Source organism: Canis lupus, chromosome 10 (genome assembly GCF_003254725.2).
Source record: "Canis lupus dingo isolate Sandy chromosome 10, ASM325472v2, whole genome shotgun sequence".
In the NCBI taxonomy this organism is placed as follows: Eukaryota; Metazoa; Chordata; class Mammalia; order Carnivora; family Canidae; genus Canis; species Canis lupus.
In genome coordinates, this window is record NC_064252.1 from 69413024 (window position 1) to 69426531 (window position 13508).

At 43.3% G+C, this 13508-nt stretch overlaps 2 protein-coding genes across 5 annotated transcripts in view; both read left to right on the plus strand.

Annotated features, from left to right (window-relative positions):
- The window catches only part of ANXA4 (annexin A4), a 48191-nt gene extending 42053 nt beyond the window's left edge, over window positions 1–6138 (plus strand). For all 3 annotated transcript variants that reach the window (XM_025470589.3, XM_025470593.3, XM_025470600.3), the window contains exon 13: window positions 5074–6138. In XM_025470589.3, coding sequence (XP_025326374.1) covers window positions 5074–5133 — 60 coding nt within the window. In that variant the 3' untranslated portion in view covers window positions 5134–6138. The remainder of the gene's footprint in view (window positions 1–5073) is intronic.
- A 3295-nt stretch (window positions 6139–9433) lies between these two features.
- The window catches only part of GMCL1 (germ cell-less 1, spermatogenesis associated), a 60767-nt gene continuing 56692 nt past the window's right edge, over window positions 9434–13508 (plus strand). For both annotated transcript variants that reach the window (XM_049115937.1, XM_025470637.3), the window contains exon 1: window positions 9434–9729. In XM_049115937.1, the coding sequence (XP_048971894.1) occupies window positions 9449–9729 (281 nt within the window). In that variant the 5' untranslated portion in view covers window positions 9434–9448. The remainder of the gene's footprint in view (window positions 9730–13508) is intronic.

Genomic DNA, 13508 nt, shown 5'->3' on the forward strand with positions numbered 1-13508 from the left:
AATGATTCCCATCCCTCAAAACCCCTCATTACTGGGATTTGGCTTCCTGGGGAAGCCAGAAGGGCCTCATGAATATGAAGGCAAGACCCACTTCCCTATAGGAGCTGATGTTGCCTGCACAGCTGACTTCAAATCTGGATTTGATCCATGAATTAAGTATTCTGAATCCTACACCGAGCTTGCAGGGTGTAATTATGAGGTGATTTGAGCTGCTAAGTTTGTTACTGTGTATACAAAGCATTTAGGAACCTGTTTCTATTTCTGGACAGTCTGTGAGGTAACTATTTTGCAGAGCTGAAATAGAGCTAGCTTTAAGTAAAATACTTTTAAGATTCAGGGATGACCAGTAGGGAAGTTATGGGGAAAATGTATTTATAATATATACTATAGAGTCAATATCTCTATGTGAAGAGCTTCTACAAAACACTAAGAAAAAGGAGAAAAATCCAAAAAGAAAACATGCATTTCATGAAAAAATGAAACACTTAACAGACATTCTAAATATAGAGTGTTTAATCCAAATAATGTACGATAAATTACAGGTAAAAACAAAGCACCACCTTTCACCTAATACCTTAACAAATTTTATTTTATTTTTTTTAAGATTTTATTTATTTATTCATGAGAGACACAGAGAGAGGCAGAGACACAGGCAGAGGGAGAAGCAGGCTCCATGCAGGAAGCCCGATGTGGGACTCGATCCAGGGACCCCGGGGTCACATCCTGAGCCGAAGGCAGACACTCAACCACTGAGCTAGGCAGGTACCCGCACCTTAACAAATTTTAAAAAGATCCTAACCAGCATTGAGAAGAGCTTGGGGAAAATTCACCATCTCTTGTGGAAAGACGGACTGTAAATTGGTCTAACTTTTCTGGGAGGCAGTTTGGCAATAAATGTTTGGGTATTTTGGCAAATGACGTTTATTTATTTTATTTTCTAATATTTTATTTATTTATTCATGAGAGACAGAGAGGCAGAGACATAGGGAGAAGCAGGCTCCATGCAGGGAACCTGACGTGGGACTCGATCCCAGGACTATGGGATCACGCCTTGAGCTGAAGGCGGACGCTCAACCGCTGAGCCACCCGAGCGTCCCTGTTTATTTATTTTAGAGAGAGTGAGAGAGTGAGTGTGATTTGGGGGAGGGGCAGAGGGAGAGGTAGAGAGAAAGAGAGAGAGAGAGAAAGAGAGAGAGGCAGACTCCTGCTGAATGTGGGACCTGACGCAGGGTTCAATCTCATGACCCTAAGATCCTGACCTGAGCCAAAATCAAGAGTCTGACACCCAACTGACTAAGCCACCCAGGCGTCCTGGCAATAAATGTATAAAAAATAAACTATACCTTGGGGCACCTGGGGGCTCAGTGGTTGAGCATCTGGCCTTGGCTCAGATTGTGATCCCAGGGTCCTGGGATCGAGTTCCGCATCAACCTCCTCACAGGGAGTCTCCTTCTCCCTCTGCCTGGGTCTCCGCCTCTGTGTATCTCTCATGAATAAATAAATAAAATCTTTAAAAAATAATAAACTATACCTCTTACTTAGCTATTATATGTTTAGGAATTTCTTTAGAGAAAATAATAAATTAAAAGTGCACTAATCCAGAGGATTGGAGAAAATATTTGGAAGTCACATTTAACTAGAGTTTACTATCCAGAATATGTAAAGTGTTTCTACAACTCAACAAGAAGACAAACAACCCAATTTAAAAATGACAGAGGGGGCTCCCTGGGTGGCTCAGCGGTTTGGCACCTGCCCTTGGCCAGGGCATGATCCTGGGGTCCCGGGATCGAGTCCCACATCGGGCTCCCTGCATGGAGCCTACTTCTCTCTCTGCCAGTGTCTCTGCCTCTCTCTCTGTGGGTCTCTCATGAATGAATAGATAAAATATTTTTTTAAAAATTTTTAATTAAATGAAAATGATAGGATTTGAATAGACATTTCTCTAAGGAAGATAAACAAGTGGTCAATAAGCACATAAAAAAGATGCTCAACATCATTAATCGTGAGGGAAATCCAAATCAAAACCACAATGAAATACCACTTCATACCTACTAGGCTGACTATAATTTTAAAAAACAAAGCCAGAAGATAACAAATGTTGGGAGGACATGGAGAAATTGGTATTTTTGTGCATCGCCAGCGTGGATGTACAATGGTGCAGACACTGGGAAAAACAGTTTGGCACTTCCTCAAAACGTTAAACATTAAAAAAAAATTGTTAAGCGTAGAATTACCCTATGACCCAGCAATTCCACTCCCAGCTATATATACTCAAAAGAAATTAAAACAGGGACTCTGTGCACACCAATGTAAACATTATTCATAATAGCAAAAGCTGGAAACAACCTAGGCATTCAGCAACAGATGAATGGATACACAAAGTGGGGTATATTCGTGTACCCAAAAAGGAATGACTTTTCGACATATGGGTGCACTTTGGAAACACGCCAGACATAAGAGGACAAATACTATATGATCCTATGTACTTATATGAAATATTTAGAATAAGTAAATTCATAGGACAGAGAGTAGATTAGAGGCTATGGAGGGTGGGGAGGAGGAAAGAAATGGAAGGTTCCTGGTTAGTGGTGACAGACTTGGGAAGATGAAAAGGTTTTGGAAATAGATGAAAAGGATTTTAGTGATGATGGTTACACAACAATGTGAATATAATTAATGCCTCTGAATTATACACTTGAAATGGTTAAAGTGCTGGGGCGCCTGGGTGGCTCTGTTCACTAAGCATCTGCTTTCAGCTCAGGTCATGATCCCAGGGTCCTGCTCAGCAGGGAGCCTGCTCCTCCCTCTGCTCCTCCCCCTGCTCATGCTCACTCTCAGTCTCTCAAGTAAATAAATTAAAAAATCTTTTAAAAAATGGTTAAAATGACATTGTTATATATATATTATCATAATAATAAAGATTTGTGAAAGAATTTAAATAAAATTGTTTTGTGAAATGTGAAAAAGTCAACTAAATATTGTATTGTATCATAGAATTATTTATATTTACATTACTTTATATTTTTATATTTGTATAAATTATATGGCATAGACTTACGGCACATAATTCATTATATATTATTATTTTTGATAACCAATAGGGGATGATTCAAATAAATTATGGAAAATTTATACGATGTAATACTATACAGGCACTCTAATGATGGGGCACAAAAATATTGGCTGGCTTGGGCAACATCACTATAAATATATTTATATTATATTTGTAATATATAAATACGTAAGTATATATGTGTACACACACAACACTGGAAAATATTAGAAATAAAGAATACATTGCTCTTTTAATAACAGCTGTCAGAAGAACCAGAACAGAAATATAAAATATGTCAATAATAAATATGTTATAAAATAATCCCTCAGGCTATATAAAAAAGTAAAATCCTAGTCTCTGCTGTTTATAAGGAACAACTAAAACATAGTGACAGATGAGTGACTTTAAAAAAAGGCAGCTTACATTTGACAATATAAAAAAGAAAGGGATTACCCTACCAGGAAAAAGAAGAATTTGAGGAGAAAAAGCATTAAATAGGAAAAAATGGATGACTTTATACATATTTTTAAAGATTTTATTTCTTTATTTGAGAGAGAGAGCAGGAGCAAGAGAGCACAGTGTGGGGGGGAGGCACAGTGAGAGGGAAGTGTGGGGCCCAACATGGGGCCCAACGTGGGGCTTGATCACAAGACCTCCAGACCGTGACCTGAGCTGAAGGCAGATACTCAACCGACTGAGCCACCCAAGCGCCCAAGATCACTTTATATTAAGAAAAGTATTCACAACAAAGATTAAATTGTCATGAAACTTTAGGTACCAAATAAGTATTGCATTCAAATCTATAAGAAATTTGAAGCTCCAAAAGACCTTGATGGCCACAGTAGGCCAGATAGAGTTTAACAAACACAGCCTCGTTCTTTGGCAGATTGATGAGGCAAAGCATAAACAAGGATATATAAGATTTATCTTAAAAGATATGTATTAAACTTTGAATCCTATAGACAGAGGTTCCATCTTTTCTCTCTTTCTTTCTTTCTTTTCTTTCTCTTTTTTAAAAGATTTATTAAAAAAATAAAATAAATAATAAAAATAAATTTAAAAAAAGATTTGTTTATTTTAGAGAAAGAGAGAGTGTGCAGGAGGGAGAGGCAGAGGGAGAGAGACAAGCAGACTCCCTGCTGAGTGTGGAGCCCAATGCAGGGCTCAGTCTCATGACCCTGAGATCATGACCTCAGCCGATATCAAGAGTAGGACTTTTAACTATCCCAGGCACCCAGGCGCCCTGGCATTCCCTCTTTTCTAGTGCCCATGAAGCACAAACAAAAATTGATCTAGTAATTAGACCATAAAAATTATATGTAGAAATTACAGCACCTTTCTGGAAAGCTATTTTGCAACACATATTGAAAGGGTTAGGAAAATACATGATCATAAATCTGGTAATTCCCATTTTATGAAAATTTTATCCTGACTCATCAAGAAATGCACAAAAATTCAACCATAATTGCTTATTGCAGCAGTGTTTATAATAGTGAAAAACTGGAAACAAGAAATACCTAACAGTGGGGGAGGGTGATCTAATAAATTATGTTACTTGTATACAATGGAATACCTTTTAATCATCAAAGAATGACGTTGTAGGAGAATATCTAATAAATTAAAAGAGTCTACTTATGTAAAAAAAAAAAAGAAAAAAGAATACAGAACACTCTAGGGCGATCACACAGGAATCTATACATATAGAAAAAAGTCTGTAAGGATATGCACACACCAAAGTGTGAGGAATAGTAATCTCTAGATGGTGGAATTAGGATTTTTATCTTCTTTTAGGTCTTTATTCTCAACATTGAACATGTATTATTTTTTGCAATTAAAAAAATAACACATATTCTTAAAAAAACAAAAAAACAAAAAAACACCTTTCTGGAAAAAGCCAGAGAATATTTAAAAAGTTAACACTCTGAGTTAACAGAGTTAACACTCTGATGACTCTGAGCTGTGAATTCCATGTTAAAAGCCATTTTTTCTGACTGTATCTTTGCTTCCCTTGTTCCCAGGGTGACACATCTGGAGACTACAGAAAGGTTCTGCTCATTCTCTGTGGAGGAGATGATTAAAATAAAATCCAAGAAGGAAAGGAGGATTCCCAACACTTTGAAATTTTTTTTAACTTCGTTTTTCTACACTGCTATTAGCATTATCTCAGAATGCTTATTTCCAATTAAAACGCCTACTGATGCTTCCTAGGATACATACAGACTGACTCTTATTATTCATCAGCAATTACTCATTATGATGCTTTAAAGCTGTACTTGCATTTCAAAGCTTATAAAACCTAAAAGGAGATTTAAAATTAGAAATAAAAATGTACTCCACCTTTTAAACAGATTTCTTCCTCATCTGTGTTTCACAGAAATTGGAATGTATTAAATTTATTTCATGATTTTGGTGAAAAACTATTGAAATGGAAGATTGAAAGATTATTCTAAAATCACTCTCTGCTTCCCTAGTTCTGATTTCAAAGTGACTAGTAATTTCTTGATTTGAAATTGTGAGTATCTAGTTCATAAGACTATCTATCCAATTTGCTATTTTGCATGATCATACTTTGAAGACATCCAATAATCTCCTTTGTTTAGATTTTGTCTGTACTGTTAGTTAATCTACAAACGTTTGCATTGGAGACTTCCTTCCTCACATCTTATGTTAAGATTACTACTCTCTCCGGGTTGAAGTATACCAAAAATCAGCCAGCTTTCTGACAAATTAAATTCTAGGTGTGGTGATATAGATTATATATGTGTGATTAACAAACATAAATGCTGAACATTCCATGTTGTTATGGTTAATATCTTAATCTAGCTGGAAGATGAATGGAAAAAAGTGTGCAACTAGGTTTTTTTTTTTTTGTGATGGTATAATGTTCTGAATTTACTTAAAGGAATTCTTTTTGTGCTAAAAATAATTTAAAAAATATTTTTCAATTCTGTTAATTTGTAGTAATTTACGTTTGCATGTGCCTTTCAACTCTAGAATTATTCTGAAGTTGTACTTGATTTTAATCAAAAGTTCAGTTTGTATACATGGAAAAATAATTTTAATAAAATATGGTATCTTTAAAATGAGGTGTATTCTTTCTCTAATTTACTTTTCCACCTCTGAGATTTTTCACCATGGACCCTAAAAGGAGAGGTCTTTAAAAAGCTTGTATCGCTCAGTTTCTATTAGAAACTACAACATTAAGAAAAAAATAATATATTTAGTCTTATGTGCACTCACTGCTATAACACTAATGTTCACATACACCAAACACTAATGATATAAAATAATGTATTAATTTATTCTCCAGAAATGAGTGATGCTCTCTGTTCTACTAAATAGAACATTTGAATTAAGTGAGAATAACTGCCTTCTTTGTTCACTCTATAATATCTATTGTATTTTGATAGATGAATTTTTTTTTCAATTTGTTTCTACCTGCCCATTATAAATGCCTGAGTTATTGGTAAAGGTTATTTGTATGACTACTTAGTCATTCGCATTAATTATAGGAAACAGTACTCCTGCTTTGATGCCTACCTAGAAAAGTATGGCATCTCCAACTTTATTTGACTCTGGAAGCATTACAAGTTCTTGGTAGTTTTTAAGTTATATATATAATTTAGCCAAAATTTTAAATTTAATTTGTTCACTGGAGGCAGGATAAGGCTTTTTTTCTTTTTTTTTTTTTGGCGATGGTATAATGGCCAGGATTATACCTCGGAAGGATGTTTATGGTCAAGGACAAGCATGACTCTGGAATATAATTATGAGGCACTTTGTTTTTCTCTCCCACTGTTCATGGGCCCAGCTCTTCTCCCAGCTTTAGATGAAAATTCAGAGGATAGAGCTGGAACCTTTCTGGTAACTCTTAGGTTTTAAAAAGTCCTACTGTGTAGTCCCTTAAGGTCACTTTAGTCATTAATATGTCTGATCAAAATTGCAAACTGGATTTACAGTTGAGGCTTCTTCCCTTGCTCAGCTCTGGCCTATTGGCAGCAGGAATAAGGAATAGAGTGGGCTTCTCTTCTTTCTCCACCTGAGTTTCCTTCCACATACCCAACACTCCACCCCAGCCCAAACAGCCTGGGTGTAGCAGGAGGGAGAAGACTTAAAGGGAAGCAGGGAAGTTCTTACCTGTTATGGCTGTGGTGGTCGAGGGTCAGCACTTTAACATTGCCAGATCTTTAAAGCTGATTTTTTAAAGATTTTATTTATTCCTGAGAGACACAGAGAGAGGCAGAGACACAGGCAGAGGGAGAAGCAGGTTCCCTGCGGGGATCTTGGAAGTGTATGAGCTGCCAAGTCAACACCAGGGTTTACCAGGTACCATGGGGGTCACAGTGCATGTCATTTGTTCAGGCAGGTTGGTTTGCTTCGGCCCCTCACTGGTGAGGAGCTGATTCTGAGCTGCTACCTGGGAAATGCTCACTTCGTGGCCAGCTCCTTGGTCCGGAGGGGTCTCCCGGCTCTACTCACCTGGGTCTTTAAAACCGGTAAAGTGGGAGCCCAATGTGAGACTAGATCCCAGGACCCCAGGGTCACGCCCTGAGCCAAAGGCAGATGCTCAACTACTGAGCCACCCAGGCGTCCCTGAAGCTGATTCTTGAGGGCATTCTCCTAGGTTCCTTTATCAACCCCATCACCAGGGAACTACTCATCTTCTGTTCCTTTGGCAAAGCAAATGGATTCTCCTTCTCCAGCCCCTGGGGATTCCATTCTTCAGTTACTCTTGCTAAAATCAGTTTATCCTTCCACACAGGCTTCTGGGACAGAACCTTAGATGATCCCATGCTGGCTGTCTTCTGGTAGCCCATGCTTTTTCCATGGGAGACACTTGCACATCCTTTGTGCTGACAAATTCCGGGCATGATGACTGATCCCCTTGCTGCCATCATTCTCTGCCCCTTTCCATCCCACCCCTTCCCAAGAAGCTGCTTCAACCGGCCTCTCCCCATTCAGATTTCTCAGGGATAAGTCAGACACCAGCCCGCTGGGGCCCTCAACTACATAAACTGGTGCAATCATTTCAGAGACCAACCTGGAAACAGCTAATAAAGATGGAAAGTTCCCAGGAAATCCGCTTCTAGGAATCTATTTGATGAATCTTTTAAGATTTTATTTGAGGGGAGAGCGAAAGCGAGAGATCACAGAGGGAGAGGGGGAAGCCAACTCCTGGCTGAGTTGGGGGCCCAATGTGAGGCTTGCTCCCAGGACTCAGATCCTGACCTGGGCAGAAGGCGGGCGCTTCACCGACTGAGCCATCCAGGCGCCCCTTGCTCCGTGAACCTTTGCACGCAGTGTTCATTGCTACTCTAGGAACGACCTCGCTCCCTCAAAAGATAAATCGCGGGGTAGGGACACAATCAACAGTGAAAATTACCTGGAGAAACGTCGACTGGATAAGCCTCCCGAAGTGCAAGTCTGAGAAAGGAGCAAGGTGCAGAATGACAGGTGCGGTATAATTACGTGCCTGAATGTGTTAAAGAACACACCTTGCTCTTGGGTACAGGAACATGCATGGGAAAGCCCGAGGGGGAGGGCGAGCTTCGTTCTGTATCGTTCTATTTGAAAGACTGAATCACAACGATTTTAGTCTTGAATCCTCATACTTGCGGCGGGGCCACGTGGGGGGGGGGGGGGTTATGGTGTCACTAAGCCATGGCCCGTACTTGGGAAAGGAGCACTGGGGAGTCAGGGGGCGCAGGCTGGCCGTCCCCGAGCCCCTCGCTCCACGCTCCACGCGAGGACCGCAGCCACGGAGGGCCGGGAACGCCCGCCCTAAGCGCCTAGGGCAGAAGCAGGCCGAGGCCCACCCCTCTGCGCAGTCGTCCTCCCCAGGAAGGCTTGGCAAACCCCCGCCCGCGGGATCCCGGCAAGGGGCCGGCTCCTGCAGGGGAGGGGACCCCCGCGCTGCAAGTCCCGGCCGCGCTGGAACCGGGCTGCGGGCAGGGATGCGCACGCCGAGGTCGGCCCGCGGGTCACGGGAGCCGGCGACCCGGGCCGCCCCCGCCGAGGCCCCGCCCCGCCCCGCCGAGGCCCCGCCCCGCCCGCGGCCGCTCCGGCGCAGGCTCCGCCCACCGCCCCCTGGCCCCGCCCCTTCCGGAGGCTCGCCGCGCGCACGCGCCTTCCGGTCCGCGCTTTGTTGCGACAGCGAGGGGCGAGGTGCTGCGGGCCCGGCGCGCCGCGCGGCTGGACGCGGCTGGACGCGGCTGGACGCGGCTGGACGCGGCGGGCGGGGCGGAGGATGGAGGCGGCGGCGCCCGCGGCGACGGTTGGGGCCGCGCGTGAGGAGGCGGCGGCGTAGGCACCCGGCGGGCGGCCGGGCCATGGCGGGAGGCGGTCTCCGCCGCGCTCGCTGAGGAGCGCCGAGGCCCCGGGGAGCCGCGGTCCATGGGCTCCCTGAGCAGCCGGGTGCTGCGCCGCCGCGGGCGAGCCCGAGCCCCGCCGGAGCCGGCTTCCGGGGCCGGGGGCGCGGCTCGCAGGCCGGACGCGGGCGGGGGCGGCGGCGGCGGCGGCGGCGGCGGGGCCGGCCACGGCTTCTGCTACTGTCCCGGCGGCCGCAAGCGCAAGCGGAGCGGCGGGGCCTTGTGCTACTGCCACCCGGACTCCGACACGGACGACGACGAGGACGAAGGCGACGAGCAGCAGCGGCTCCTCAACACGCCGCGCAGGTGCGTGGGGGCGGCGGGCGGGGGCCGTGACCCCTGACCGGGGGCCGTGACCCGTGACCTGGGCCGCGACCCGGGGGCCGTGACCCGGGGGCGCCGGGCCGAGCTTGCGCCTCCTGTCCGGGCGGGCGGCGGGAGAGCGCGTCCTTCTGCGTCCGGTCACCTTAAGGGGCCCCCGTGCCGCCGCCCGCGGGTGTGGAGGGCAGTGGCGGGAGCCGCGGGGCGCCCTCCCGGCCGCGACGGGGACGTTCACCGACGGGGACCCGGAACGCCAGCCCGCGCTGCAGCCTGCTCTGCCCACCCCCCACGCCTTTTTTTTTTTTTTTCTTTCTTCTCAGAGTTGAAGAACAGGATGTTAATTGGTGAATTAGAAAATTAGAATGTAAAAAAAAAAAAAATTAGAATGTAGTTTGTGCGTACAGTGTTTTCACGCAAAGCAACCCGGTTGGTGTTTTGTTTTGTTTTGTTTTGTTTGTAAGATCGTCAGCGGGGGTCACAAATGTACTTTTTTTTTTTTTTTTTTTAATGAAACTTTAAAAAACTCGAAGATCTCCGCTGTACTTAACACGAGTATGACGTATGTGTCGTTAGATGAGAGGTTCACGGATACTCTGTTTCCTTTTTTTTTTAATTTTTAATTTTTTATTTATTTATGATAGTCACACAGAGAGAGAGAGAGAGAGGCAGAGACACAGGCAGAGGGAGAAGCAGGCTCCATGCAGGGAGCCCGATGTGGGACTCGATCCCGGGACCCCGGGGTCACGCCCTGGGCAAAGGCAGGCACCAAACCACTGCGCCACCCAGGGATCCCTACCCTCTGTTTCAGTAGTTGGATGTCTAGAGGCCTTTCGTGCAGGTTTCTGCAGGGAGGGCCGTGTTTATTTACAAAAATGGACACCCCCGCCCCCCACCTCGCACCGCCCCCCGCCCAGACGTCGAGTTTCCTTCTCTGGAGGGTTAGTCTGGTGAGCTGAGCTCAGATTCTGAGGTCTAGTCTGCATTCTGTGCTCACTAGCCTTATTTCCTCATAAGGAAGATGGAGATGCTAGTACTTGCATTTTACGGTTTGACAGATATTAGATTGTGTATAATGAACAGTGCCTAATGAGTGTGGTTCTTTTTTTTTTTTTTTAAGATTTTATTTATTTATTCATGAGAGATACAGAGAAAGAGAGAGAGGCAGAGACACAGGCAGAGGGAGAAGCAGGCTCCATGCGGGACTCCAGCCAGGGATCCCCGGGGTCACGCCCTGGGCTGAAGGTGGTGCTAAACTGCTGAGCCATAGCCCGACCTGCCGGATGTTGAAGCACTCAGTAAATATTATGTCTCCTTGAAAACTTGGCCCCCTTTATCATTACACACTCTCTTTATCCCTGGTAATATTTCCATGATTACTTTCGATAAGTGTTAAAACATATATCTTTTCCATTGTTTCCTTTTTTACCTGTATCTTTATAATAGGCAGCTTGTAGAGAGCATATAGTTGGGTGTAGCCTTTTTTTTTTTTAATCCATTAGGATAATCTATGCCTTTTAACTATTATTTAGACCACTTATGTTTAATGTCATTGAAATCTGTGTGTCAGGGTCTGATTAAAAGAAATTATGCAGTAATTTGAACAGGGAAAATTTAACACAACCATTGTTAACAAGTAATGGGGAATTAAGGACTGAAGGTAAACTACTAAGGAAAGAGATCTCTACAAATATACAGGAATAGAGGGTATAAGGGTGTAATCACGACTTGGACTGAGACCGAATACCCAAGGAAGGAACAAATGTAGAATATAGCCATCTTTCCCAAACTGAAATTCAGATATTGGAGGTGGTGTGGCTGTAGCCCGCACTAGACAGTAGAGAAGTTTGCTGAGATGTGGTAGGGTAAGACGGGCAGGCAGGCAGCTGCCCACTGGGATGCCAACACACTCGCTTGGAGCCTGTCGAGCCCACAAAGCCAAAAATATTTATTGTCCAGACCTTCACAGAAAAACTTTGCTAACCCCTGAACTACATGAGTGGACTAGAAAGTGTATAAAGCCGTATTACAAAATACATCGAGAATTTAGTATGTTTTATATCAGTAGAAGAGGCCTGGCTGTTCAGCCCAGCATGGATGAAAGGTGTAAGAAAATATTAAGAAATTTAATAGAAATTTGTGTGTTGGCACCAGTCATGGTCCCTGAGGTTGTCAGATGTGCTCTCCCACCTTAGCCATCTACTCCATGAAGAGCTTTGGCTTCCAGGCCCACCCACCTTCCACTCATTTAACGCCTTGACAGCTGCATCTTTTTACTTCTATGTCAACGTAACTATTAAAACTCAACTGTTCTGCAACCAGATCTTGGGTTTTGCTGTGTCTAGATTGTCATTAAATTTTGAGACCTAGTAGACAGTGTTTGTTATAACTATGTACATACCGTTCACTGCCAACAAGTAGTGTGCTAGGATTATATATTATACTTCCTGTGTGCGATGTCACAACTCGTTTTTCTGTTGACGTTTTCTAACCTCACATTTAAGTGCAATCTTTTTTCTATATTCCATCAAGTGCTCAGAAGTCAAACCCTGTTTTCATTTGTATCTTATTGCATAGTTCCCTTTTTTTGTATTGCTTTTTTATTTTCCTAGAGTTTGACTCTCCCCTCCTCAACATTGGCAAAAGAATAATATTTCTTCATTATATATTCAGGCTTTTCTATCTTCCAAATGTATTTTCATGGTGTCCTCCTCTAAACCCAAGTCCTGCCTCCACCCTTCATCCTCCTATTCCTTTTTTTTTTTTTTAAGATTTTATTTACTTATTCATGAGACACACACACACAGAGAGAGAGAGAAGCAGAGAGAGAAGCAGGCTCCATGCAGGAAGCCTGCTGCGGTACTCGATCCCAAGATGAAGGCAGATGCTCCAGCGCTGAGCCACCCAGGCGTCCCTCATCCTCCTATTCCATTCTGTATCCATCATTCTCCAGGTCTGCGCTTATCCAGGGACTTCATTTTACCACATCTCTAGGATTGTATCTAATTTTTCTGTAGCCTGTGTCTTTTTCTTTCTCACCCATTTTAGGGATCTGCATCCTCATGTATTTTCCTCAGAAAGGATGCAAAAGGAGGTAATTTGTGCTTGTCTAAATGTAAATTTAGCCTTTGACTTTGTTCATCCTTTGGCAGGGTATGGAAACCTAATCTAAAATAATTTCATATCCTTGATGATACTACTTCCTTGTCTTCTAGCCTACAGTGTTGATGAGAAATAGGATGCTGGTCTAATTAATTCTCTTTTCTTGGGACGTCCTCTCTCTGCATGTCTCTCATGAATAGATAAATAAAATCTATTAAAAAATAATAATAATTCTCTTTTCTGTTTAGGTGACCTTTTTTCCCTCTGGAAATTTTGGAATTTTTTTCTTTGGTATTTTGGAATTTAACTAGAATGTGCTTAAGTGTAGGTTTTTCTTTTTTTTTTTAAGATTTTATTTATATATTCATGAGAGAGACAGAGGGAGAGAGAGAGGCAGAGACACAGGCAGAGGGAGAAGCAGGCTCCATGCATGGAGCCCAACTCAGGACTCGATCCCGGGTCTCCAGGATCACGTCCTGGGCTGAAGATGGCGCTAAACCACTGAGCCTCTGGGCTGCCCATAAGTGCGGGTTTTTTAATTGCCTCAGTGCTTGGTTGACCTTACAATCTGGAGACTAGTTTGGAGACATTTTCTTTCAGGATTTCCTTTTTCCTATTATCTTTTTCTCTTTCTTGGACTCCTCTTAATCAGATTTTGGATTTCT